Source organism: Phyllopteryx taeniolatus, chromosome 5 (genome assembly GCF_024500385.1).
Source record: "Phyllopteryx taeniolatus isolate TA_2022b chromosome 5, UOR_Ptae_1.2, whole genome shotgun sequence".
Classification (NCBI taxonomy): Eukaryota; Metazoa; Chordata; class Actinopteri; order Syngnathiformes; family Syngnathidae; genus Phyllopteryx; species Phyllopteryx taeniolatus.
In genome coordinates, this window is record NC_084506.1 from 28,442,323 (window position 1) to 28,470,293 (window position 27,971).

General features: G+C 41.3%; 1 protein-coding gene across 8 annotated transcripts in view; it reads right to left on the minus strand.

Annotated features, from left to right (window-relative positions):
* The window catches only part of dennd4a (DENN/MADD domain containing 4A), a 28,887-nt gene extending 916 nt beyond the window's left edge, over positions 1-27,971 (minus strand). The window contains exons 1-30 of one of the 8 annotated variants that reach the window (XM_061774513.1): positions 27,748-27,971; positions 22,020-22,351; positions 20,959-21,205; positions 20,814-20,883; positions 20,551-20,720; positions 18,576-18,814; positions 18,424-18,490; positions 18,237-18,295; positions 18,006-18,150; positions 17,624-17,799; positions 17,223-17,323; positions 13,832-14,050; positions 13,392-13,537; positions 12,663-12,680; positions 10,948-11,084; positions 10,132-10,264; positions 9,767-9,973; positions 9,521-9,649; positions 9,292-9,436; positions 7,594-7,716; positions 7,196-7,300; positions 5,187-5,950; positions 4,891-5,110; positions 4,039-4,130; positions 3,773-3,948; positions 3,355-3,685; positions 3,145-3,262; positions 2,739-2,901; positions 2,585-2,649; positions 28-1,786 (exon numbers count right to left, since the gene is read on the minus strand). In XM_061774513.1, coding sequence (XP_061630497.1) covers positions 1,650-1,786; positions 2,585-2,649; positions 2,739-2,901; positions 3,145-3,262; positions 3,355-3,685; positions 3,773-3,948; positions 4,039-4,130; positions 4,891-5,110; positions 5,187-5,950; positions 7,196-7,300; positions 7,594-7,716; positions 9,292-9,436; positions 9,521-9,649; positions 9,767-9,973; positions 10,132-10,264; positions 10,948-11,084; positions 12,663-12,680; positions 13,392-13,537; positions 13,832-14,050; positions 17,223-17,323; positions 17,624-17,799; positions 18,006-18,150; positions 18,237-18,295; positions 18,424-18,490; positions 18,576-18,814; positions 20,551-20,720; positions 20,814-20,883; positions 20,959-21,205; positions 22,020-22,330 — 5,013 coding nt within the window. In that variant the 5' untranslated portion in view covers positions 22,331-22,351; positions 27,748-27,971 and the 3' untranslated portion in view covers positions 28-1,649. Of the gene's footprint in view, positions 1-27; positions 1,787-2,584; positions 2,650-2,738; positions 2,902-3,144; positions 3,263-3,354; positions 3,686-3,772; positions 3,949-4,038; positions 4,131-4,890; positions 5,111-5,186; positions 5,951-7,195; positions 7,301-7,593; positions 7,717-9,291; positions 9,437-9,520; positions 9,650-9,766; positions 9,974-10,131; positions 10,265-10,947; positions 11,085-12,662; positions 12,681-13,391; positions 13,538-13,831; positions 14,051-17,222; positions 17,324-17,623; positions 17,800-18,005; positions 18,151-18,236; positions 18,296-18,423; positions 18,491-18,575; positions 18,815-20,550; positions 20,721-20,813; positions 20,884-20,958; positions 21,206-22,019; positions 22,352-27,747 lie in introns of those variants that run through there. The other 7 variants (XR_009788680.1, XR_009788681.1, XM_061774510.1 and 4 more) reach the window with 7 other exon arrangements.

Consider the following 27,971-nt stretch of genomic DNA (forward strand, 5'->3'; position numbering starts at 1 on the left):
ATTTCAACAAATAATTAGATATTGAAAAACATTTCAACAAGTTTTTATTATGAAATGAACGCAAATAACAGATTCACTTCCTTTGTACGTAGTTTCATATAAATTAGTGTCCATCTTACAAATGGTGAATAACAAACATACAGTGGCCTTGACACAAGATGTAGACATCAAGTGGTGAGTTTTATTGAGAAGGCTAATTCACAAGGCTAAACAAGACTGATTCAAAGCAAGGACAGAGCATCAATGTGAGCGAAAGGGCATCACGGTACAAAAAGAAGTTTGTTTGTCAGCTTCTATCAGGACACTGTGACTTTAGGAAGTGATGTGGTGTCAGGGCAGGGCACAGCTGTTGTTTCAAACCTAAAACCTTGCACAGGAAAATCTACTTTGTGCAAGAAAACCTGTCATAACTTCACTTTTTAAATGAATCACTTCATTTTTATTATGAAATGAAATCTACAAAATACATCAAATTCTGTACATTCTTTTCCCTCTATTTATTGTGACAATATCGACAAAAAAAAGTTGTGATTAATCCAACTGAAATATTCAATTTTTTCTGTTATCACATACTTTGATTGTACTGTACTAAGGGAATGTTTCCTTGGTGGTCCCATACAACACAACCTTATACAACAAGTCTCACTTTAAAAAAGGTATTGCTTTAAAAATTGTAAATAAATCATATTAGAATTTCCCTTGTGGGTTCTTTTGGTACATCCATCCATCCATCCATTTTCTGAGCCGCTTCTCCTCACTAGGGTCGCGGGCGTGCTGGAGCCCATCCCAGCCATCAACGGGCAGGAGGCGGGATACACCCTGAACTGGTTGCCAGCCAATCGCAGGGCACATAGGAACAAACAACCATTCGCACTCACAGTCATGCCTACGGGCAATTTAGAGTCTCTTTTGGTAGATTATAGAAAAAAAATAATCACGAATAAACATTGTGCATATAAATCAATTTAGTGCTCCCTTTATTTAGAAAGTTTTTTTTTTTTTTTTATCACCACCATTACAATGTAGTTTAGTGTCTTAAGGTATTAAAGTGTGTCCCCGGTGAGGAGGAATGTATTTGCTTTTGGTAAAGCTGTATGTGTTAGGCGGAAAAACATTACATTTTGTTTAGTGGCCCAGTCAAAAACCATCAAATCTTTGGGCTGCTGGGCCAATGCAGAACTCACCTTGTCAAAGTGCTTAAAAAAAGTCGACTGTCTGAAAGCAGTTTGCTCTTGACACTTAACAACAGTCTCAACACAGGCCACCAGGACCGCAAAGTCAATGTGAGAATACAGTACATGTTCTTTGACACACTTTTAAAACACAAAGTCATAAAAAAGTGTATAATGACTGTACAAACGGGTAGATATAGTGAAAATACAGTGGAATTTCCTCAATATTTACTCGAGACTCACTGCTCCGCACGTCCCAGCGCTGAACAGTGAAGGGATGTCATCATGGCAGTTGCTTTTACATAAGAGTCATATTCCCATTGTGCTTAAGAAGAGTTCAGGTGAGCTGGTCCTGAGTCTGAAGTCCAAACACACACACACACACACACACACACACACACACACACACACACACACACAAGCAAAGCAGCAACTGCTTCTGTGTGTGTTTTTTCCCGTGTGTGTGTGACATCTGGTTCACAGACTGGGCTCCCCAAAAGTCTTCCTGCACTCCATGACCCCAGCTCCAGGGGGGCGGTCACAGTTGTGTGTCAGTTTGACCTGACTGGGGGTGAGGCGGTCATAGGCCAACTTGTACTCCCGGTCAAATGCATCTGCAATGACATGAGAGTTAGCTAAAATAGGGATGGGATAGATTGCTGTCAACACTAGTGCTGTTGATTCAGTTTCAACTCATTTGTGGTCTAAAGAAGAACAACTTGACATAAATGATTGGAAGTTGATCTGCAGCCATGTATTCTTGATAAAGAAAGGTTTTTGGCTTTAAGTAATAATCTCTGAGTCATGATGTCAAAAAGTGTTTAAATGACATTTACTCTCCGGCATGTATCACTATGTCATGAAGTTTGATTAGCAAACCTCTACGATGTTGGATTAAATTGGGTGGAGAGGACTTTGGAAAGAAGAGAGAAACATTGGTCTTGAATGTCAAGACAGACCAAAACTACAGAAAGAAGAAAGAGAGCTAAAGTCTTGAATCAGAGAAAACACCCTTGGCAGACGCAACAAGGTCATTTTCTTTGAACTTATAAAAAACAGTTGTATTTTTCACTGTATCTGTGATTGGCTGGCGTCCAGTTCAGGGTGTGCCCCGCCTCTCGCCCGAAGATAGCTGGGATGGGCTCCAGCACGGCCGCAAGTGAGGATAAACGGTACAGAAAATGGATGGATGGATGGTTTCACTGTATTTCGCTCTGATCTTGGAACTGATAGTATTCATTTGTACTTAAGTTTTCACAATGTTAGATGACTGCACACAAGTTGCAAGTAAAGTGACACACCCGTCTTAAAACATCAACATGACTGCTGAATGTCCAGTAACTGTAGCGCAAGCGATAGAACAAAAGGCATTCATATAACATTAAAGAAAGACATCATGGTTTCAAACTCACTGATATTGATGTTGTTCTTCCCCAAAGACACCAGAGTGAGGAATAATAAATCTCTGTATAAGCTCCTGTATGGGACACACAAAAACATACTTGATACTTTTCAATAGCGCTGTCTTTCGCCATATGCTTATAAAGTAAATCTGCCACTCCTCACCTTTGTCTTTTAAAACCCAACTCAGGCCCCAGCACCTGGATGATTTGGCTCATGGGCTGATAGATGTCACTCTTCTTGATGCTCCTCACCAAACTCTGAAGGAGCTCCACAGTGAAGAGCTGGCCCTCCTCGCACAGCCCCGAGCGAACCAGTAAGTTGGCGCCTGCAACAAAACGGAGATAAAATTTATCCTAAGCAAAGGCTCGTTCATCTCCATAACGGCAAATCTACGAATCAAAGTAAAGCACTGATAAGGACAGGGAGTCCTAAATTCAATTATGCACAACTGTGCCATTACTTTAATGCATGATCATCATTCACATGCAAGTATCACCAACAGAATCTCAGACTAATTAATTGCATCTTTTGAAATAAGTTAATTAAAATAAATGTCTTCATAACTTACAATGTGTGTTCCAGAGGACATAACAAGGGTGGACTTTGTCTTGGTGCAAGTTCAGGTTATCCCACATAATCCTCACCAGAACTTGCTTGCTGTCCTCAGAGGAAACACCAGAACGAGTCTGCAGGTGTGATGAAAAGTAGTCAGTACAGTATGTTTGAATGATTATGAATATCATTTTTTTTTTTTTTAATCCCTTATCCGAATAGTGACCTGATCGCCACGGGGACAGTGTTGGGAGGCCAGGATAAGAGCTGGCAGATTACTAGGCAGCTCCAGCCTCCTAAAGAACCACACAAGGTTCCAGAAGACAATTGGGTGCTGGTCCACAACCCCTGGGGAATAAATGGCCTGGTCGCCTTCGTTCACCAGCAGGCTCTCCAGTTCCTTCCAAAGAACCAGAGGGCTCAGGTACGGCACTGTCACTGGTGCAGACATCCCAGCATTCCTTGGCGTAGTGTAGTCTGCCTCAGATATTTTGGCTTCGGAGTTGAGTGACACAGATGTGTCCTCCTTGGTAACAGGAATAGACTCCTGGGGAGATCTGAGAGTAGACACGGTGGATCAGATTTAAGAGGCCACAGGGATAAAGGAATTGTGTGTGTGTGTTTGTTTGAATTCAAGAACTTGCCTGCTGGGAGGCCTCAGATCTTTGACCTCCACATTGAGGAATGGCAGGAAGGCTGAGCCGCAGAAGGGGCACGTGCTGTTGAGGTTGGAGTCGTTGGCCGTCCAGCCGGCCATGATCTCCTCGTCGTACACCAGAGAGTCACACGTCTTGCAAAGGGAGCAGCTGGACATCATAACCTGCATCCAAAGGCAAAAGGACCGGGCGTGAAACCACTTGGCAAGATGGAATATTTCCAGGTACGAATATCAATGAATGAATGACCTCACCTCTATGGTATAAGTCGGAGAAGGCCTGAAGCGGTTTATGTCAGGGGAGGAATCTGGAGTGTGAGGACTTCTAGAAGGAACTGTCAAACCACCTGGACATAATATATACACAAGTTAGATGGATCTTAACAAAAGCTTGACAGTAAACATGGATTATATAGAGCAAAAGTGAACAAAAATTTGACTAAAGCCTTCATATTTCGTTGCAATTATTGTTATGCAAAATATAATGAGTTGGATTGACAATGCCTGCAAGTATGGATTAAATTGATTACTGCGGCAGAAAACTGCGCTGTATCACACTGATTTTAATATTTCAAATCCTATGTTGCTAGATAAGGTGAACAAAATATTAGAAACATCCATTGTTCTGCCTGTCACTCCGTTGCTGGCATAGACAGATGAACAAAGATATATAATTTGTAGTACAAAAATACTTCATGGACCAATTCAGTGAAATTACATAATTGCTGCAGTGGTTGGGAATCACTGATGCTTCTACACCATTTTGAACTAAAATGACGATAATAAAAATTGTTAAATCAATACCCGTCTGTTAGTGTCCATTAAAAGTAAGCAGTGTGCAAGTGATCCTAATGTTGTGAGCATACAGTATGCGTGTTACTTGGAGGAGCCCATAATGCTTACTCATAGCCTTCACGCCTACTGGCCTAATTTCCCACAGAACACCAGCAGGCTCACTTTAACACAAAACGTCTGTGAACATGCATGCACACACAATGCTTGAGTCAAGCATGACATCTTTTGCATCAGAGAGGTTTTCACAGTCACTGGAGTCAAATTGAGGGGATCAATCATACAGACTGCTTTAATAAAGGAGGTGAAACAAACCAGAGAAAGAGTTGTGCCGGAAGACCCTGTCAGGGGAGCTGGGACTGCTCAGGTGGTTGTGGCCCGCTATGGGGCTCCTCCTGAGTCGGGCCGTACCACCATGCTGCGGGGACACGAACCCATCTGCGTCTAGACAGGAGTCAATATCCACAAGCGAGGAGCAGTCCGCATCGCCTGAGGTGAGCGAGGACACGCTGATTCGATCGCAGTTTGAGTCCTGCTGGTGCGATAAAAGACAAAATGTGGTTAGGGTGAAAATGACTGTTCGGAGTGAGAAGCATGTCGGCGGCACTGACCTCTGTTAATGTGGTTTGAGAGGATAGGCGCGAGTAGAGGCGGCTGGCCTTCTCAGCGACGCCCTTTCCCGCTAAGAGAACGCTGCTCTTGAAGCTGTCCAGGCTGGGTGTGAAGAGGGAATCCATGGAGAAGGAAGAGGCCGAGGCAGTGGGGGATGAGGGTAACACTAAGGAGGAAGGCCTGTCCCTGCCTTTGTTACAAACACCGAGAGGGAGAGACGGCGATGTCCTGAGCCGCTGTCTTGATTTGACAGGTAACGGGAGTTGGGTGTTGGAGCGGAGCAGCGTGTGGGGTCGGGTGGCCTGTGAGGAGGGGCTTGATTGGTTCTGCGCGTTCGCGTTTGGCTTGCAGCTCCTCGGCGGGCTGTTGCTAATGTTCATGTACATCTCAATCTCCTCGGCCAGCTCACGACGGGCAGTAGGCGTGCTTCCGCCGCCTCGGCAGCGTTCTTGCGCCGTGGCCATGAGTGACAGCGGATCAAACCCTGCCTCAATATCAGATCGACCCACTGTCCCACCGCTGCAGCTCATGCTTCTTCTGTTCGGGTTCTGTTCTCCATTAGGCTCTGTTTTCTCTTCCAACTCCCTCAGTTTGTCAGCAGCAAGGTGGTGCCGCTTGTTGGAGCTGAGCTGAGGGACGGTGAGCTTCGGAGCTCTCGAGCCTACCGACAAGTCCAGAAACTTTGGCCGCTCTGTTTGGGTCAAAGGTCCACACAGCATGGTGTCACTGAATGACGGACTGGAATCCAGGTTGTCACCATTGCCTGTAACAGAAACACAAGCTATTAACTTGCTAGGGCTGGGGAAAAAGATAGAATAACTTGGCTAAATCAACTTCAAAAACACATAAACACACAATCACACAATTTCTGCCTCGATGCTCCACTGGGACCCAAAATAAATAAGTTCCATGTTTGCGCCACCAGAACCCATGTTTCACACGGACATTTATTGCAGACGGACACAGTGTTCGGCCAATGATAGTTTTCCAAAAACGACAAGGAAGTGATTTTTAAGACACTGTTACATGTGTAATGTACATATAATATGATACGTATGAATGAGCTGAATGGTCGTTGGTGTTTTTTTTTTTATAGCTAAAATGTAATCGCTAGCACGCTAATGCTAACCATTTAGCATTTTGCTGTCTCGAATGCTGTACACCAAATTTATACCATCACTCAGTACCGGCATATGCAGTTTAAGGATTGAAGTCATCCCTCAGAATAAAATAGTAGTAAAATTATATATTATTCCATTATTCAATCAATAATCAATAGGAGAATAGATTCTAAAAAAGACTGGATAGTGACAGCCCTACTATTGACAGCGTAATATGACTAGCTGTATGATAAGTTGATAACAGTAAACCGCCGTTTGCCGCGGAGGACACATTCCAGACCCAACCGCAATGCGTAAAAATCTGCGATATAGTGATTGGCCTCTCTGGGTTTGACAGTTCTCCAGGAATTAAAAAAATGGCTGAAAATTGTCATTTCTTTTAAATTATCCATACATTAAAACAATGGCTGAAAAAAAAAGTAATCCAGCAGTGGCACCTATAATGAAACACTTTGGCTAATACTTTTAAAACTGATGAGTGAAGTGAGGAATTTAGCACAAATGATCCAGATTGTGTTCTTCGATTAATCAGTACAAAATTGCAATGATATCAAGATTAAAAACGAGTAGAAGAATAAAAGGGGCATGTTATAACCATGTTAGTGTGAATGCATGAAACTTGGTATGACGAAGCACATTTATCACTAATGCCGGAGCGGAGCTGACCGCCAATGTTATTTGGAGCAGTGATGCAAGACAAATCTAATAACAAACAATGATCTGGTTACATAACACACTCATTCATCAACAGTGTGGCTTTCCATAAAGAAGACTCCCACATTGGAACATTTGTTTCGCATGGAGCCATGCAGTTTTGGTGATTTATTCACCTTTAATGGTCAGTGAGTGTGAGATTTAAAAAAGAAAGCAATTCTTCCATAACTCACTGTGCAGCTTTGTTCCTTTGTCCTTAACCAGTGGAATGTTTTCCCCCTCTCTGCAGCACATCTCCTCCTTAGACAAGGAATCGTAGCCTTGGTCTGACTGGCCACCTGAAATTAATTTTATGTGCTTATTTATCTGTTTTTGACACATGGTTTTGCATCTGCTGCATCTATTCTCCTCCTTAGCAACTTAGTGTTTTCATTTGTTTTTCAAGCAAGCAGCAGGGAATACTCAAATATAGAAAAACAACTGCAAGGAAGAATAGGGAACTAAAATTAATAGTGGTCCCTCAGCAGAATGCTGTTGTAGGTTAAAAGAAAACATAAACTAACAATCTGCAGTGAGAAGTACACAAAAATAAAAAGTAAAATAGTCAGAAAACAAAGTGGGTCTTGCCTACCTGTGCTAAATCCATCATCACTGGAGTCCATTTTATTGAAGTCGGTATCGATGGAGGTGCGCTCGGCAGAGTCATTAGCGCTGTCCAAACTGCCATGACTGACTGTGTCAAGATCACTACCGTCTAGGAGGAGATAACAAGTAAACAAGTCAGGAGTCACTCAGTGCTGATCGCTTAATCTACAACAAATGAAGATCTCCTCTGCACAACGCTATAAATCCATTTTAATTATTCAGAGAAAATGTCAGTTATTTACCCAGACATGCCTGAGCCTTTTACAAAGATTCATTTAATCCTGTTAAAACAAGCCATTGGTCCAGTCTGAAGAACATGTTCAACAAAAGAAATGGCATGGCGAGATTTTATTTTATTTTTTAATTTGGCTTTTATCTCGTTTGGGAAAATAGCTCTTCAAATCCAAGGATACACAATACTCACATCTGTTGTCAAATTATGTCACAACATTGTTTATTATACTTATTTCATTAAATTAATTAACCAAAATGAATACCCATAACTCCATATGAAAAAAAAGGAAATCTAAAAATCTAATTTTCACTATTTTCTTGCTAATGCGCCTCAGTTTAACTCTTAATGTGTGTGTGTGTGTGTGTGTGTGTTTTTTTTTTTGTTTTTTTAATAATTTGCATTCAGCTCTGTTCGAGACCAGTGGTCCCAACGATGTCAGCATCCTATTCATGTGAATTGGTGATTTAACAACACATCTGTAATGAAGTGTGATTGAACCAGGCCACAAATTACCGCCCGTAAAAACAAGTCCTGAGATAAATCACCAACTCTTTCCAAACAATTCAACATTATAGGCGCCATGGAGGGAGAGGTTATTGTTATTTCACAAATGATTTACCACTTGGTACTACTATGAACCAGAGAGTGATTTATGGTGTGCAGATTGTTATGATAAAGTCTCACACAATGTGTGATTATAAAAATTAGTGTCTCACTGGACTGTTAACACATTCACTGCCATTGACGGCTTTAGAAGTCAAATATCCATGTTAAGTGGGAAAGCTGGCAGTGAATGAGTTAAGATGGACTAGTTTGTTGGGAACAACATAAATTGGTTATAAAAATAGTGATAAAATCAGACGAGCACATTGCTACCACATGATCAATGAGCTCTTTTTGTTTTCATTCGGAACTATGGGGAGGCAGACACTTTATACAAGAGTGGATCATTTATCAACGCTGCCTTCAACTGAGTAGGCGTCTTAATACAGAGATTGGTGGTATTGAGCCATGATAAACTATATTCCAGAATGGGAAATAAAAAATATTTGTTTTCATTTTGAAAGCTTTGTGGCTGGGATATGTCACCAACAACTAAAGAAGTTCATAACTTGATTAATCATCACTGAAGAGAATAGTGCTGCGAACTCATTGACCCTATCATTAGGTACACCTGCATTTGAGAGACCTGTTTATACTATTTGCCCCTCATATAGTTGAATAAGGTATCCAAAATGTTGGAAACATTCCACAATAAGTGCAGTTCAAACATACAACCACATTAAACAACATATTAAATGAATACATCTCTGACAATGTGTTTGTAATATAGAAAGTACCCCTCAAAAAAAAAAAAAAAAGGTTTTAAGTCCTTGCTGAACAGATTCGCCACCTCTTGAAAATCTACAAAGACACATAAATGTTAAGACTTACAAAGCTAAATCCTACCTGAAAGTTGAATTTCTCTGTGTGGCAGTGTTTGTTTCTTCCCTGCTTGCTTGAATTGGCCAACACCCAGGACAACGTTTCTCAGCTTCCCCCACAAAAAGAAGCCGCCTCTGGTGGTGGACGGCCACGTGCTCTCCAACACCGCCTGCAGGAACATCATGAGCACTTTCAGCTTGAAACTAAACTTTGCAAGGCATTATCAATTCAGCTCTTAAATGCATGCACGCACCTTGTTGTAGTAGCCATAGGTGATGGCGTTGGGTTGAATTCCAGCCTTCTTCATCTCAAAAAGTACCTTCACTGCTAGGACTGGCTGGCTGTACTGACCACACAGTTGCAGCAATACACGATAACACACCTTGGGCAAAATAAATAAATAAAATTGCTTTTTTAGAAAAGAAACTAAAACTACCCTTTAAAAAAAACTCAATATCACACTGTATACACTGTACAGAGTAGTGTCGGTGTTTCCTACCTCATCGGGGGCCTGCAGCTTCTTGTCTTGCATCCTCCTCAGCACATCATAAGCTGTGCGCAGCGCCCGCACTTTAGAGGGACACGTATCGACGAAACCAGGCAGGCAGATGAACCAGAGGCCGTAGCAGTGACGCAGAAGACACTTGGACCACATCTGAGGCATAGACGAATAGGTTCGCGCCATCCTTTGAGCAGATTTGATCTCCTGAAATAGAAAAAAAATATATATATATAAATATAAAAATGGGAATATATATATATATATATATATATATATATATATATATATATATATATAGTGGTGAATTGGCTTTTAATTACATTTTTTTTAAATATTAATGTTTTGTTGCAAAATTAATTGACCTGTTTGGAGCGTCTAAAGATGGCTGTCGGGCTGGCGGGGCTGCAGTGGTGTGAAACTGTGCCTGCTGATGGAGGATTTGGTCCCTCAAGTGGTTCTAGAAGTTCAGAATTTAGCACTGGAAACCTGGAGTAGCTGGAGAAATACAGTGAATGGCATCAGAGACCATGACACATCATGTAATCAATACAGTACAATAATGTACTTTGGCCTTCACAAACAAAAGGCTTGAGCACTGAGTCCCTAATGTAAGGCAGTCCAAATTGAAAACATGACAAAAGAGGTACAAAGCTACAATGGAGGTAATTTTTGTTAAGCACACTCCCACAAGTGTGAAAGCACACCCGCTGTCTGGGAGAAACCTTCAAATGTACGAGATGAATAAGTGAAACATTGACTTGGATCTACATAACTTACATGAGGTAAACCTCTACAATATAATAAGATCCAATACAAAAGCTGTAGAAGTTGAAATTCCCATTCTACGAAGATGATAATGCTCAGCTTTGATTGACAATGTTAGAGAAGCGTTAATTAGCCATTGTTGGTGATAGTGCACCTTTTATGAAAATAACATAGCTTCTTACTGGATAACATGGCTTCAAGGTTATGGCTTACAGTATAAGGCCACCTATTGCTTTTAGCATGTGTTAGACAGTCTGTGATTTCATGTGGATAGGTATACGTTTTCAGTGTGGTCAGGGACAGATAGAAGGTTAACGGAATTACTCGGTATAGTGCGGTGCAGATCCACACCACTGCAAACTCCAACTACAATAATAGACTGTATATATTGTTGATCATATGCACAATAGTACCTGTAGCACAGAGGATGCTCTTCTCCTTCTGGTAGCAGAGGCAGCTCGGGAGGGTTGATGTAAACAGTGTGCTCACTGCGATGGGATTCGTCCAGTTCGATCAGTCTGGCGTCATCTGGCTTTTCACCGTCCATCTGCTTTGCAACAGAAACATATCAGATAGTTGTAAACTATGAAGTAAAATATGACCAAACACATCTTCCGGCATCCGTGCTGCCAGAGTACTTGTGTGACTCTGATGGGCTCTTGACAGACAGTAAATAGAATGGGCTCTCAAGATTAGATTAGAACTCCACACTGCTTTTGTGCCTGCAATGTTCTTTTGTGTATAGTGTGGTGATATGATACTAAATGCTTTTGTTCATTTGAGTGACTCAGCAGCTGATCCTCAACTTGGGCTTCACCAAAACATGAATATTATGGCAGCTGAATAGCTTCTGGGTGGTATTGTGTTAAAGGCTTTTTTCCACTTGGTCGAGTGGATGATTCAGAATGGCGACTTTCTTCGATCCGCCCAGCCTTGTTTCGATTCTGCTCTTTTGCTTCTTCCGCTCGTTGCCCTTCCTCTTACACCCGAGAGGTCTTTCTCAACCGTACATGCGTCGTCGACCTCAGCAAGAGGCAGTTGATGATGAATGAATCAATGCTTCCACTTCTCAATACTAACCGCAGTGACCATTCATAGAGTGGCCCATGCAGGACACAAGTGTGACTTCCTGATTGCAAAAAATTGCAAGCGCAACTATTTTTTTTCCCCCGGAGAAAGGAGGATGTTTTGTTTGTGTTTCAAAACATGTGCAGATAGTTGTGTAAAGTCGAAGTCGGATACTCATACACACAATATAATGTATTAAAAAATATTTTTTTTGCAAATTAGTAGTCCATTAATTTATATAGACTAAGATTATTGTAATATTTACTCAACATGATCCAACTTAAATAACATATATTTACTATAGATACATTTGGATAATGAATACAATTTGAAGTTAAAGATGACAAACTATAAACTATCAGAATTTCTGATGTTTGCTGATCACGATTAGGCAACTCATAATGTAACTTTCAAAGAAAAAATTGTTCAGATACCACTTAAAAATTAATGCATTCTTCTGCATCATCCTTCAAAACTGACCCTTGAAGGATTATAGTGACAATCATTAATCTCAGTGTCTCAGTATCACCTCAACCGCTCTAATGGTACATGGTCAATAATGCAGATTGCTGACACAAACAACCAGCTAATGTACAACCCCAATTCCAATGAAGTTGCGACGTTGTGTTAAACATAAATAAAAACAGAATACAATAATTTGCTAATCATGTTCAACCTATATTTAATTGAATACACTACAAATACAAGATATTGAATGTTCAAACTGATAAACTTGCAGCCAGAAAAATTCCAAGTTAATGATTATTTGCTAATAAACAATAAAGTTCATCAGTTAAATATCTTGTCTTTGTAGTGTATTCAATTAAATATAGGTTGAACATGATTTGCAAATCATTGTATTCTGTTTTTATTTATGTTTAACACAACATCCCTACTTCATTGGAATTGGGGTTGTACAAACCTGTCTTGCTCTCTCAACACACACACAAACAAACCACTTTAAGGTCAACAGAGGCAAGCACACATGATGCTATTAGTGCATTACAACTTTAACTCTAATATGTTTTGACAACAACAACAAACGCTGTGTTGAGTTTACCTTGGCAACCGTGGAGAGCTACCAGGCAGGGACAACAATGATGAGGCAGTAGAGAGAGGAGAAAAAAGAAGAAAATGATATTAAACAACAAAAAGTACAGAAAGGGGATTAAGAACATCAAGCAAATAAAATAACATCAGCAAATGGGTGTGTTCCAGATCAGATATTAAAGATCCCATATTTTGGCTATTTAGACCTCCATAGAGTGACTCTCTAACATGGACTTAGTATAAAAGTGTCAATTTCATTTAAAAAACCACCTTGGTTTTGTCATACGAGAATCCCGAAAAGGCCCCTCTGACAGCTACTTCTGTTTGACCCAGTTTTTTATCCGCTTTGTTCATGTTTGGCTTAAACTGCCCCCTTTCCACTGATTGGTTGCCTCTGTGTAGAAGACCCACTTGTGAGAGGACACGGTGTTTGTTATGTTGACAGCGCTGGCTCGGGAGAGGAGAGCTAGGCGGAGATCTTCGCTAGTGACGTAGATAAGCTCGAGAAATTAGAATGACCTGATTTCAGGCCTCTCGGCAGAAAAACGTCTCGAATTTAGGAATGCGTGGACGATTTTAATTCCAATTTTACATGTTTACTGAGGATCCATAGGGTCCATTATATATCACAAATACTGGAAAAATGGTTTGGTAAAATATGGCACCTTCAATAATAGAAGGGTCTTTGTTCCTTCCCATGATTATCATTTCTGAGATTAAGATTAGCTGCAATTGTCACCTTATCAGCGCACTCGTCGAAGAAAGCCAGACTTGCATCTTTGTCACTGACAAAGGAGCATTCCTCAATGAAGCGGCTGAACATTTGAGTCTTGGTCATGAGTGAGTAGAACCTCTGATGGGAGCGGTCTCTGCTTTTCAAGAAACCTAAAAACAAAACACAAAACACCCCCAAAAATATATTAATATTATGTAAGGACACACATGACATGATGAGATTTATTCAATCAGACTCTCAATCAAGCTGCTATGTTGATAAAATGTGTCATTTATCAGAACTGGTGTTGAAACAAGTTCTCTGCTGCTCTCCTTGCATAACAGCACTCATACACATGTAGAGCAATTCATCATTGAATCGTCTCACTCTTTTGACATTTAGCACATTCACTGAAGCCAAATGAAATGTAAAGCGCTTGATGAGAGAAACATTTTGAAGCCAACCTTGAATGTCAAAAAGGGAGCTGACATCAGTGGTCTTCTCAGAGGGGGCCTGGGTTATGGGCTGCAAGTACGAGCGATAACCTCTGAGGATGGCCGCCATAAAGCGCAGGAAGGCTTCCTGGATCTCCAGCTCCAGAGTTTGGAGACTCTTCCCACCGTTGAGCTCGCTGTCAGTTACCGCATGCTCCATCTGCACATCTTCGTGGCTTAAGTAACCACCTGACAACACACAACAGTACATTTTGTTATTTTGTTATTTCGGTAAAACAAGACGACAGTCTTTTTAAATAAACATTACAGAACTATCCAAGTTTGACTTGTGCACTTAAACAGATGAGATTACCGCAATTTCTCGTGTATAATGCGCACCCATGTATAATACGCACCCCCAAAGTTGACCTCAAGATTCTGGAAAACCGTTCTACCCATGTATAATGCATTTTTTTCAATACATGATTTTGCTTCTACCCATATGATCAAAACATGAATTATTATCTGTATTTTGTTAGGGTTTTTTTTCAAAGAATTATTCTGAAATTAAGCACTTTATTTGAACACGTAATCCTTTTTAAAAATTTTTTTTTTTTACTTGCTCTTATTTTGAAATTCACAGCCCTACTTTTATTTAGTAAAGTAGAAAACACACAGTTGTGGTCATATGTTTGTTTCCCCAGGCAGAATTTGTAAACTGGGTTCAATTCTTTAAAGAAAACATGAAGGACCAGGTGAAAGTTTTTATTTCAATGGGATTAAAATTAAACGGTTAAGCATTTCAGAAAAGCATTATCATTAAAAAAAACATTTTAAAAAGATTTTTGTGGCCGATCACCGATCAGTGAGTTTAAAAAAACGATAACCGATCACCGATCCGATTACAAGATGGAGGAATGTGTCTATTTAAATGAGCTGTTCATTTACTGTATATACTTGTGTACTTAATTGCTCAAAAAATTATATTTACAATAAATAATGTATCTTTGTTCCTCTATTTATGCCGTTGAGGCATAGTGACAGACAGAACAAAAGAATGCTCTTCTATTAGATGGGAGGAAGTAAATACAGTAATTAATGTATCCACTTTTTGTGACATTTTTGTTTGTTGGTGTGCCGTGAGATTTTTCAATTGTAAAATATGTTCCTTGGCTCCATAAAGGTTGGAAATCACTGCTCTAGTCAGATCGTGTATTCTAATCAGTCAGGTCAAACCAACATTACTTGACAGAAATAATAGGTGCTAACTTACTGTAATTAAATGACTTTATTTTAATCTAATGTCTTCACCCACACCGAAACTTTAGAGTATGATTCGACAGAACGGCGGCATGTTTATGTCCAATCGTTCGTGGTACCACTAGCTTGCTAGGCTACATAACATTTTATTGCCTCCTTGTGAGCCGTATCGTATTAAAAGTATGTGAACATACCTCAAGCAAGCCTTAAATGAACGTCCTCTCCTCTCCTGAGCACCGGTGACCACCAATACACGTTTTTCCCCCATTTTGTCCTTATAATAGTCGGCTCGTTCTACTCCTGTTGTCGTCGCCACGGTAACGGGTGTATCCAGTCGCATTTGAGTTGACAAGATAAAGCCCAATGATCGTAAAAAACGGGATGCAGAATACAAGATTTTATTGCAGTAGTCTGCAATTTTGAAAGAGCACATTTGTCTTGTAGTCTGATTCGGGCATTACGTGTTGCCTGTCTCCGACGTGTTGTCTGTCCCACACCGCCAAGGTTTTTATTTATTTATTTTTTATTTTTTTTAAATAACTTCTTTGGCCGTCAGATATTTACAGTACTACGTCAAAAGACACGCGACAAGGCTAAAAATAAACTAGCTTTTGGATTCAAATATACTGTGCACGCAGCGACTCGGAGTAAATGTCTTTTGCGGAGCTGATCAATGACGTCATTGATCGGATCGGCGAATTACGACATTAAAGCAGATCAGCCGATCAGCATAAAATGCTAACTATCGGCCGATACCGATCAGCCCGATCAAATCAGTGTAAAGTCTAAACATAACCATGAAGAAATTAATGATGGTTGTTGTTCAGTCATCAGTCATATTAAAAAAAAAAAAAAGGACATTTCACACATTCTGCTAGGGTATGTAAACTTATGAGCAAAACTGTACATATATGCAGTCATACGTACATGCCTCTGTCATATTGGTGGCGGTGGCATTTTGGAATGGCAAGTGTACAGCCTCTTCATAACCACTAGATGGCAGCATACATTTATAAAATGTGAGTTTTTTTCCATTTCCCCCTATACCCATGTATAATGCGGACTACTGACTTTTGACATTTTTTTGGGGTGGGGGAATGCGCATTATACACAAGAAATTACGGTAAATTCTTAATCCAACCATTTATGTAATGTGACACGCCAGATGTTTTCATTCACAGATCTGGAGAAAAACTGTTTGGAAAAGGGCATGGATGCACTTCGGAAAAACTTTAAAGTCAATCGGCCAATATTGTCTTTAAATTTTAATTTAGAATCAATATGTTCACGAATACAATACCGAGCTACATAATCCTGGTTTGGCAAGCAGATTGTCTATTTCAGATGTATATTAGAAGAGTGGGGTTTTCTCCGGGCACTCCGGTTTCCTCCCACATCCCAAAAACATGCATTAATTGGAGACTCTAAATTGCCCGTAGGCATGACTGTGAGTGCGAATGGGTGTTTGTTTCTATGTGCCCTGCGATTGGCTGGCAACCAGTTCAGGGTGTACCCCGCCTCCTGCCCGATGACAGCTGGGATAGGCTCCAGCACGCCCGCGACCCTAGTGAGGAGAAGCGGCTCAGAAAATGGATGGATGGATTAGAAGAGTGAAAACCAGAGAAGAATCTTTTAACGAAGAAATGTCATCCAGTTCTGACAAAACTGCTCAAGTGTGTAGTTTCTCCACACGTGTATTTCACTTGATGCTCTTTTTTTTTAGTCGACCACAATCTTTATCAGTTGCATCTTGGCAAAATCATTGGCAGATTCAACCACTATAGGTTACTAACAGTGTGCAATGCACTTTGACCAAATATTATATTTGCCTTTCAGGTTTTGTGTGATAATATGTAGAGGTCACACAATCGAGGAAGTGGTGGTAGAAAGTGTTTCTCTTTTTTTCACAGAAATTGCAAAAGAGCCACATGACGTGTGGAAAGTTAAGTAAAACATTATTACGTGTGGGAATTACTGAATGTGATCAATTAGGCAGGTACAACAGGATTGAGCACCTTAAAGTATCCTCAAGGGAGCCACTCAAATTACCCACTGTTTTGGATTACAGTTTTAAGTATTTGGTGACTTCCTGTAAAATTCACTGTACAAACTGACTCAGCAACTAAATTATTGATCAAACCAGATATTGTCCTGGACTCACCCTCTGTGAGCTGCTGATGGAGTTTATTCAGGGAATTCAAAAGATGTTTGCAGGCTCTCCCGGGCAATATTTTCCACGTTAAAGCCTTCTTGTCTTCTTTCCTGCAAGCACACAGCATGCGTGCCATTACACAGGGAGGAGCGATTGGCAAATGTACTAAAGAGGGAGGCAGACGCTCTCGTATCAGGACTGACAATTTAATCGCTCAACGAGACAACCTTTGAAGATCAGCAATCCATAAATGTGATTTCGTATCAGGATATTTCACATTCCAGCTTCAATTACATAAGGACGGCTTTCGCTGATAACCTTTTCGCTGATAACCTTGGTGTGGAACTTTCATCATGAAAACTAGAAATCCCATTCTTAAAAGTTATTTCAGAAAAAATATATTTACTCACTGGGAAATGGTGTTGGTATCCAAATCGACACAACTGATGTCATTCGGGGGCACGTACAGGTCAAAGTATCGGGAATCCACACCCACAATAAAAGGACATGGGGCACTGAGTACCCCCGCCAGGGCTAGTGGGCACAGAGGAATGTAGGGGCATGGCCAATGAAAAGGAAATATCATCTGAAAGGAAGAAGGTAGTTTCATCAACGTGTGTCAAATGTGTACTCTCATTTGGAACTGTGCTTACATGTAAAACAATTTACATCTAAATATACTGAATGAGTCCCAAGGTTTAGCTATGGCAGTAGTTTTATCATAAATGGACATCATGTCCTAACCTTCTATATGTATGGGAGGAGAAAAGGAGAAAAGTCCAAAAGGCTTACAGACACAAGTGCCTCTGTAACACTGGTTAGTACGGCAGGCCGAAGGGAGTGAACCAGGATCTTGTGCTCTGTGACAGCCAACACCAGCAGCGTGGCAGCATTTTTCGGGCCCAGATTCAGTAGTAATGTGGAGAGGCTTCCACCACTTTAGAGAAAAAAAACAACCCAATGAAATCAGGGAAGTGGCACATAAGATATAAGTTATTATGGAATTATTATTCTTTGTCTTACCTGAGAGGCAGTGGAGAGGACACGGGCTGGCTCAGTATCAGGCTGTCATGTGGCGAGAGCTTTAGAAAACACAGTGCGTTAGCGTGCATGAACAGTGAACATATTGGAAGTTAATCTTCAAATAATTAAAATTTTAGCATTCACTCAGCCCGCGACCCTAGTGAGGAGAACATTCACTCATTCTTACCTGCACAAGGATGCGTGGCCTCTGGGTGGAGGGGAATGGCACATTTTGCATGAAGTGAGCGATGTGCCTATGCACACAAAAATCCAGGATTAAAACCAATAAACAATTTCGATCACACAATAAATAAATGTGTAAGCAATAGCATGGCTAACTTTTCAATAGGCAGCGCGTGTGGTCCAGAAATGGAGTATCGATAGAGGAAGGTGAGGAAGCTCCTGAAGGACTGGAAGAAGGGCCAGTGGGATAGGAGACAGATGCTCTTGTTGCTGTAAACACTCCTGGTCCCGCCGGGTCCGAGATCAGAGCTGAGCAGACCGAGCAGTGACAGCTGACGCTCCGACAGGTTCTCCTCTGAGTAAGGCTCATAGAACTGGATTGCTGCTCCGTACACCTGCACACCAACACGCCAACATTTCAGTCACCATGTTACAGCGCTGCTTGCGAACTTCACAAAGGCACAAAAGTAATGTTAGCACGAAAACACTTTTATATGCAAGTATGTCAAAATAGCTCAACAAGAGACTTTTAAAGAATTAACTTCAAACAACTGCTATGACACCAGGTCCTTTGTTCTTCCTCACAAATAAATTAGAAATTATTCCAGGCATATGAGGTACCTGGGGGCCCTGCAGTGTGCAGAATGGTGGTACAAGACAAGGAGTGAGCACTGAGGCGTTCAGCAATGAGCTATCCATTATTCACAAGATGAGCTGCAAATTTTCCTTTATGCTGCATTGCTCTCAAAGTCAAAACAATCATTTAGTATTCCAAACACAGGGGCTTAGACCATTTGGAATCCAGTCAGAACTGAGACATTGTCAGGATAGTGTGCTATTCTTGGAAATTCGCCTACAGTTCATGAACAAACTACTCCCTGTGGGATATTACAGTGTTGAATGTGTGATTAAAGGAGACATTATGTAGTTTCTCACAATTTTAAAACAGTTCCCAGATGTCTAAACAACATGTCTTGTGAGATTAAAATACACCCACCAGCAAGAACTAAAGCTCTCTGGACACACCTTATTTTTGTCTTGCTGAAATTTCCGTTTTCAGCTAGCTTCTCACTTTGCCCCATATACTGTAACGGCAAGTACGGATTTCGTTGCCATGATGACTAGGGTTAGAGCTAGGGGACTATGTTGACTGCATGTTGGGCGAACCCCTGAGTCGAAAAAAAGCGAGTGCGAACTGGAAAGTCCACGTGAGCCCTAACAAAGACAGCAGGGACTGCATTTTCGCTCGTGGAGTCAGCACTTAATCCCAGAAAAACTGAATTACACTTTTAAATTGGTGTGCATGTGGCGCATGCAATTCATACATTTTCAAACATCATAACCCTGCCACCGCATCAACAACTTCACCGAGCAATCAAGTGCTGATTATGAGATGCTAATGCTATCAGCTAATGTTGATCTGACCATCCAACAAAACTCAATGCAGCTCTGCTTATCTTTTAGCTGAGAAAGTTGCATTCTTCGCCTAGCTGCCAACTCATGGACAGAGGATCTAGGAGTGGGTGTCGATATTATGTAAATTAGCCCCACTGCTACCTAACAATGGGGTGAAATTTCAGAACGGCTCCCTCACAGACACAATTTCAGAAATCCATCCATCCATCCATTTTCTTTACTGCTTCTCCTCACTAGAGTCGCGGGCTGCTGGAGCCTATCCCAGCTACCTCTGGACCCTGAACCGGTCGCCAGCCAATCGCAAGGCACAAATAAACAAACAACCATTCGAACTGACATTCACACCTACGGGCAATTTAGAGTCTTCAATCAACCTACCTCGCATGTTTTTGGGATGTGGTAGGAAACCGGAGTGCCCTGGGAAAACCCACCCAGGCACGGGAAGAACATGCAAACTCCACACAGGCGGGGCCGGGATTTGAACCCCGGTCATCAGAACTGTGAGGCAGATGTGCTAACCAGTCGTCCACCGTGCTGGCCAATTTCAGAAATTGGCAGATAAAAAAAAACTTTTACTCGGTTGTTTCATTTCACAGTTGATGGGTGGGGAGACCCAACTATTTGATAACAAGCAATTAAGAAGTCAAATTTTCATCAGGTCCCTTTAAGGTAGAATTCATGTAAGGCACAGCAGAAAATTATTAATGTACTTAACCTTTTCTCCTGAAGATCCCGTTAGGACAAATGTGGAAAAAACGGGAAGGGCGTGTTTGGTGTGCACAGGCCAGCACTCAATTGTTGCCCCCATGGGCAGACAGAACATAGGCACAGACTCAGGCAATGGAAAGGACTCATCGTCCTCTTCAGGGTACCTGCACAGCAGACCTGTAACAAACACATAGATTAACATTTAGACTACATGTGTACTTCCTTGTCGGTCAAACTCCATATTTTCATAGAAAGATGGTTCCACTGTACCTGCTTTGCATGCAATAGTGTTTGCTTTTGCCAGAGACTTCTTATAACACAAGTAGACAGATGATCCCCACTAGAAGGTGACAATGTACACTCAGAGGTCATTGAAAATTTTTGCATAAACAACATCCAAGACTTCTTTGCCCACCATGCTGCTGTTGAGGTTCTTGTCCACCTTGCAGAAGGTGTGAGGAGGCGTCTCCCCCTTGCCAGGCACGATGATGCAGACATCAGTGACGGCCAGCGAAGTGTGGGGCTGGCTCTTAGGAGCGCGGCGGTACGTGATGTAGATGCGTTGAGATGACGAGCTGCTGATGTTGGCGGGGCGACCTGAGGGTGTGGTCTGGACGATGTGACATCCAGGCTTCAGCTTTTCTTTCCACTCATACAAAACCCTGAAAACAAGGTTTGTGTGTTGTTGCCAATTCACATTAATGGAGAGCCTTCATCATACGGTATACGGTATCCTTCACAGGTTTCACCCTATAGACAAAGCCTGGGGACAAACCTCTTAAATCAGGTGCTGGGCTACCAGGAATTCTCTTTCTAGCAATAACCCCTTACACACGGACAATCTAAGTCAGTTTACTTTTTATCGGCTCGCTGTCCTGTGTGCAAGGTAACAAAGCTGGGTGGGGGTTTGAAGTAAACCTTGGAATTTGCTGACGTAACAAGAGGTGGAAGACTTGCGTCCCTCCTTTTCTGTGTTGAAAGCATTTGTTGCTGTCGCACTGATATTGCCAGACAGGTAAATTATCTTAATAGGGCAAGCCGCAACGGCTGTACGCACACTTTGGAGACAGCGATCCCACTTGTGCAAATTGTGTCTGAGCGGGACAGGTGAATGAATTCCCGGCTCTATTGTTACACCGCTAGCGTGCCAATACACCAGGAATGCAGTGTGAAAGCAGATTTTGCCGGGACAGTTTGTGCTCTTTTCTATTCCACTGTGTACTCAGAGCGCAAGCCATTAAAGAACGAGTGAATGAATAGAAATCAAAACCATGCTCTCTTCCAGTATTGTTTTCGAGGGGAATCCATATGTTCTTCCATTTCACTTGCTGTAGGTGCAATATCAAGATATCCATAAACATTTGTCCATTGAGTGTATTTCGTGCGTGTTTAAGAGCAGATTAGTGTGACCCAAGGCAGAGGAGTGATTAGTGGCGCAGGTGGGTAAAGGGTCAGTGACTGAGGATTAGTGCTTACCCAAGATCTGTCAGCGGAGGCTTATCTCTGCCTCGCTTGAAGCACAGGAAAATCTGCGGCCCCCTGAGGCTGGCTCCATTGAGCTCCGCAGACAGGCCTGAAGGGGTGCTTTCGACACAGGTGAAGCCAGGGGGTACCTCTTCGCCCAGGGAGCGGATCACTACGGCTACATCTGTGATGGGCGCTTTGGGTTTGACAGATTTTGGAGTGGTATCATCAAAGTGCAGGTCCTCCTCCAAAAGCTTGGACGAGTCAGTGAGTCCTGCAACCACGAAGTAGTCGGCGACACGGGGCGCTTTATCCTCCATCATTTCCCATTCCCAAAGTGAGGGCTGGAATGCAGAGAAGAGAGAGGGAAGGAAGAGAGCCTCTATGAATTTTAATCACTTGGCTGGATGCCGCAGAAAAGCAAGAGGAAAGTTAAATCACATTTTACTGTGTTGCTGAGCATAATGTAAAAGTTCAATGGATGCATTAAACATGGTTGCTGTGGCAGTATGAGGAATGTAAAACAGACATAACTTATATAACAAATTCATACCTTACTTGGGGGAAAAAACATGACTTTAATGGGAGCATCTGGAAACACTTTCACTCCTCTCTGCAAAATCTCCATATTTCACCCAGAAAAATGGAAAACCGTGAGACCGGTGACCTTAGTCTCTTCCGTGACTGATTATGTAATACAAAACATATGCTTTTGTAGAGAATACAAATCGGACAAGGAAAAGCAACATAACTTCAAGGAGATAAGATGGTACACTATTTTGGGGGGAGCTTTTAAGGAGGGAACATTTGGACACACTCGACCGTGTTGTGTGAAAGAAAGGGAGCCTGTTACGTTATCACAAAGCATGGCGCTCTGCCAGCCTGCAGCCCTAAGTCCCTGTTTTATATCTCTCGGCACGCTCATCATGAGCTGATGAACTGATATCACCCGACTTGGTGTGAGTGTCAAGCCATCGTTTATTTGCATTTTAAAGCTAATCAAGCGTGGTCGTAGTTCAACTTCGCATCTCTGACATGTTTAGACCAAAATTAGTTGCTGCTGAATAAACGGGTGCAGACAAGTTGCACATATCATTTTGCCTCATTTGCTTCAAGATTATAATAATCAACATACAAACGATACTATTCTTAACTAACAATTACGTCAATACCTACTGCAGGTTATTTAGTGATTCCCAACCACCCTGAGACATCATCAGGTGTGCGACAGGAAATGATCCAATTCCACTTAATTGGTCTGAAAATTGCTCATTTACTACATAATGGACCTTTGTTTGTCTATCTATACCAGACATATAATCACAGGCAGATCGATAAACTGCTCTTCTACTTGATGACATTAGGTACAATTAACAAGTGTATCCACCAGCTGCCATTCATATAATAATAATAGCTTTTGGTTCAACTAAACAGACCCAGATTTCTCACCAAGTAAATTTATAAGTAAATACAGCCAAGATCGTCATTATTTCAGTATATATGGATATACTTTTTGTGACATTTTTTTTTGCCGTGTGATTTTTCTAGCGGCTTGCGTCTGGCGTAATCCTCGCATGGTCGGAACCAGAAACAAAAATAAAAAACAAACAAAAAATTTGTTGAGCCATTAACATTGCATTGTCAAGGAGAGCAAGACATTTTCAACACTTTAGATTGGTCAATAATTTGTAAAATGGACATAGGAGGTTTCGGCCAGACGCCAGCGATACTTGTCTTGGCAAAATAAAGTTTGGAAAACTATATACGATTCAACACAGATACTGTATGTATACCTCACAAACAGTGATGCCAACTGTCTGGCATCCCAATGTTAAAATACTCTGTTATTTCAGGTGGTTCATTTGTTCTCACAGCATTGAGTCTCAGTGGAAACCATCATGACTCAGCAAGAAAGAATCACAGTGCCTTGCCACTCTTTTTACATTTGCAATTTGCTCTGTTTTTGTGCGGCTTAAGAAAGTAAAGACATCTATGCTTTGCAAAGGTTAAAAAAATAAAAATTGTGGTTATGCCTGATTTCAATCATGTGGTAACTCTCCTTCCAATTTTGTATACTTAGCTCTTGTCCTCGTAAGGCTCATGGTTGACCTGGAGCTTATCCCAGTTGACTTTGACTGAGAGGCTGGGTACACCCTGGATTAGTCGCCAGCCAATCGAAGGGTAAAGACGAACTGTAAAGATAATTTGGATTCCTAATTGAACCTAACATGAATGTTTCTGGAATGTGCGAGGAAGCCGGAGTACCTGGAGAAAACAGGGAGAAGGGAGAGAACATGCAAACTCTAAACAGAAAGGCTAAAGCTGAGATTTTGAACCCCAAACCTCAGAAATGTGAGGCAGATATCCTAAGTGCTAACCACTTGGCAACCATGCTGCCATGCGGTAACTAAGCAGGATTAAATAGAAGATGACGAGAGACTGATTTAGAAGCAGATGAGCAGATGATGAGAGAATGACAGCCTCAGCGGAGATGTGTGAGGAAGGTAGGCAAAAATAAATAAACTGAGAAGGCTGGAGCATCTTAATGCCTCACAGAATCAACGGCATGCCTCGGACAGATGGCGTTTGAGTATAACCGTTGATGTCGAAGGAGCCCACTTGACTTCGAACACTACTCTTGCACATTACCTGCATTAAATCAAGCACCCCTTCCTAAAGGGTATTTCAGACACAAATAATTACATAGATTATATAATATGTATGTTACAGCATAGAGCCAGTTCCAACAGGCATGACATCTTTTACATGTATTGTATGGCTAGTGATAGCAACACCAACCCTAATAGCAACCCTAACCACAACTATATACATATAAAAAAAACTAACACAATCTGATGGGAACATAATCCAAAATAAAGTCAGCTAATTACTGTAATTAACACAAATGTTTTATTCTTATTCAATGAAAGTATCCAAGGGAGTGAGCATATATTTTTAATGAAAACATTATTTAGTTTTATATATTTTGATTTATGACCATTTTCTGTACACTCCTCTGTTTTGTAGAACTAAGCAAAGTAGGTTTTAGTGCCATATGCTTGCATAGCTGGAACGACTCTTTCCTCATTTTTCATTCAGCAATTTTCTTGCACTGGAGCGGATTTCCTTAAGCAAACCAACTTCCTGAATCTCATCCGTTATTGTTGTTTATGAGTCACGTCCAAGCATCATAGTTGGTAATACAACTTGAGACATCCTGTTCCCAAAAGTTCAATTCTACCCACAAAGGGAACCAAAACTCAAGCATACAGTACATGTGTTCCAGGTGTTCAATAAAGGTTCCAACACACTATGACGGTTCCATGATGTAATAACTCTGGGGCCTCAATTATCAACTTTGTGTAGAAAAAGTGTTACACAATTGTTTTGTAGCTTTTGATGGATGGCTTTGCTTTATTCAGCACTATATTCACTGTTGTAATGTTATTGTTTTCTGCTGCTCGTATGAACTGAGCACTCGAGTGAGTTGAGTATTTCTAAAATCTGAACCTTGGAGGAGCAATACATTTGCAATGACTTGTTATTTTGCTACACATTATCGATTAATTATTATACCAGCCGGCACGGTGGGAAGACTGGTTAGCACATCTGCCTCACAGTTCTGGGGACCGGGATTCAAATCCCGGCCCCGCTTGTGTGGAGTTTCCATGTTCTCCCTGTGCCTGCATGGGTTTTCTCCAGGCACTCGGGTTTCCTCCCACATCCCAAAAAACATGTGTGGTAGGTTGATTGAAGACTCTAAATTGCCCGTAGGTGTGAATGTGAGTTCGAATGGTTGTTTGTTTTTATATGCCCTGCGATTGGCTGGCGACCGGTTCAGGGTGTACCCCGCCTCCCGCCCGAAGATAGTCGGGATTGGCTCCAGAAGCCCGCGACCCTCGTGAAGATAAGCAGTAAAGAAAATGGATGGATGGATGGTCATTATACCGTTTCCTTTTTACACAAAAGGATCCACTCCAGATAGGGTTTCTTTTCATATTGTCTGTAATTCTCATTAATTATTGTAAATGATTTCTGAGTAGGTTGTACGTTGTTGAGTATGTTCGGTTTTACACACGATACACTGATAAGGCCAAACTATTACTATTACTAATTACAAACTAACCACTATTACTGACATCACTGGTAGTGTTGTGGTTTACTTGCCTGACTTGGGGATTCAGTTTCCACTCTGTGACAATGATAAATGTGATTATCAATGGTTGTCAGTCTCAATGTGCCTCTGGCAATCAATCCTGGGTGTAGTCCATCTTTCGCATGAAGTCAGCTAGGTAGGTTCTAGCTCACCACGATAATAGGATTTGCAGTTCAGAAAACTGATGCAACGATGGATGGTTACTACTGTATCATATAATCATTCCAAAAACATGCTAGTTAGATTAATTGAAGACTCAAAATTGTCCTCGGGTGAGCAAGTGAGTGTGAATGTTTTTTGTCCGTGTCTTGCCCAAAGTCAGTTGGTATAGACTCCAGCCTACCATTAAACCTGATGAGGACTTTTCAAAGTGCTTTTGAAAACGGATGGATGGAAATTAATACTTCCCGACTAGTTAAGATACTCGTTTAATACAGTATGTTCATCCCTTTAATATTAGTCATTTGACATGCCTGCAGTGCTTTGTTTTGTTATTTTCTTTGTGGAGACCACTGGAGTGCTTCAGTTAATTTCCCTTGTGGATTAATCTATCCATACATCCATGTAACAACACAGCACAAAAAGTAAGGAAATTTGTCATTAGTAGATTATTTCTTTGTGCTAACAATGCTTCTTTGCACTAAGAAAAGATACTTCAAAAGCTAAACGGCAGGAAAACCATAAAAAGAGGCCATATTTTTCTCCTCCGAAAACATCCAGGACTTCAACATCCCCTTGAACCATTTGGAGACTTAAAAAAATAAATAAATAAATATGCTTTTCAATGAGTGAGTAAGTAAAAATGTATCTGTTAATGACTATATTGTCTTGTCATGGCATTCTAAGAATGTGAAAGCATTTCACTGCCAGGCTCCCAGTGTTGTTGCGATGGTGTTGGGAGGACTGTTTGGGATTAAAAGGCCTGTTGGCAGCAAGGGAGGAGGAGGAGGAGGAGGAGGAGGAGGAGGAGGAGGAGGAGGAGGAAAACAACACATTTCACTCGGCATCTGTTCTCTCTTAAACCACCAACACACCCATCATCATCATCATCATCATCCATATGAATTCCATTTGTTTTGTGTTGTATGATGGTTACTGCCCAGACTATCATGTGACCACAATAATAAAACAGTGCTTCAACAGGAATTACAGATTAAATGACTTGGATTAGGACCTCAGATGTAAGGAAGAGGCAAGCACAACACTACAGTTAGGTTTCCACACGGAAGAGTCCATTTTAGGCAGCAGCATCTCGACAGTGGATGAGATGAAACCAGCCCTCCTGTATGCCTCCATCAGGACCAAAAGGGTGCTCGGTACACAAGTGAACAACGACACGCCGTAATACTGATGTGTGTACGACGGTACAATAGAAACGACGTCCGCAAAACCCGACGTTACCGTTTATTAACGTCTTAGTTTACGTTGTTATTACAAGGATCATCGTTACGAAAACACGGCGCGTCACAGCACCCAAAAAAAATAATAATTAAAAAATAACCGCACACTGAAATATGAAAATATCACAAACACCGTCGTGTTTGTTTCATTTAAACAACGTACGCATGTTTGTACTGTACTCACATCTCAAGACGAGCGGGCAATAACGTGACTAGAAATCCTCCAGCGTGATAAATGGCGACGCCAAAAGATGCTCTCTTTTTTTTATTCTGCTCTTCCTTAATCCGAATGTCCCAACGTGAGAGTAAAAATCATGAAAAATTGAAAATAATTCACAGTGGGTTGGTGAACGCCTCGTCTCGGCGTTCGTATTCCTGAGCGGCGCTTTAACCGGAGCGAAGCGTAAC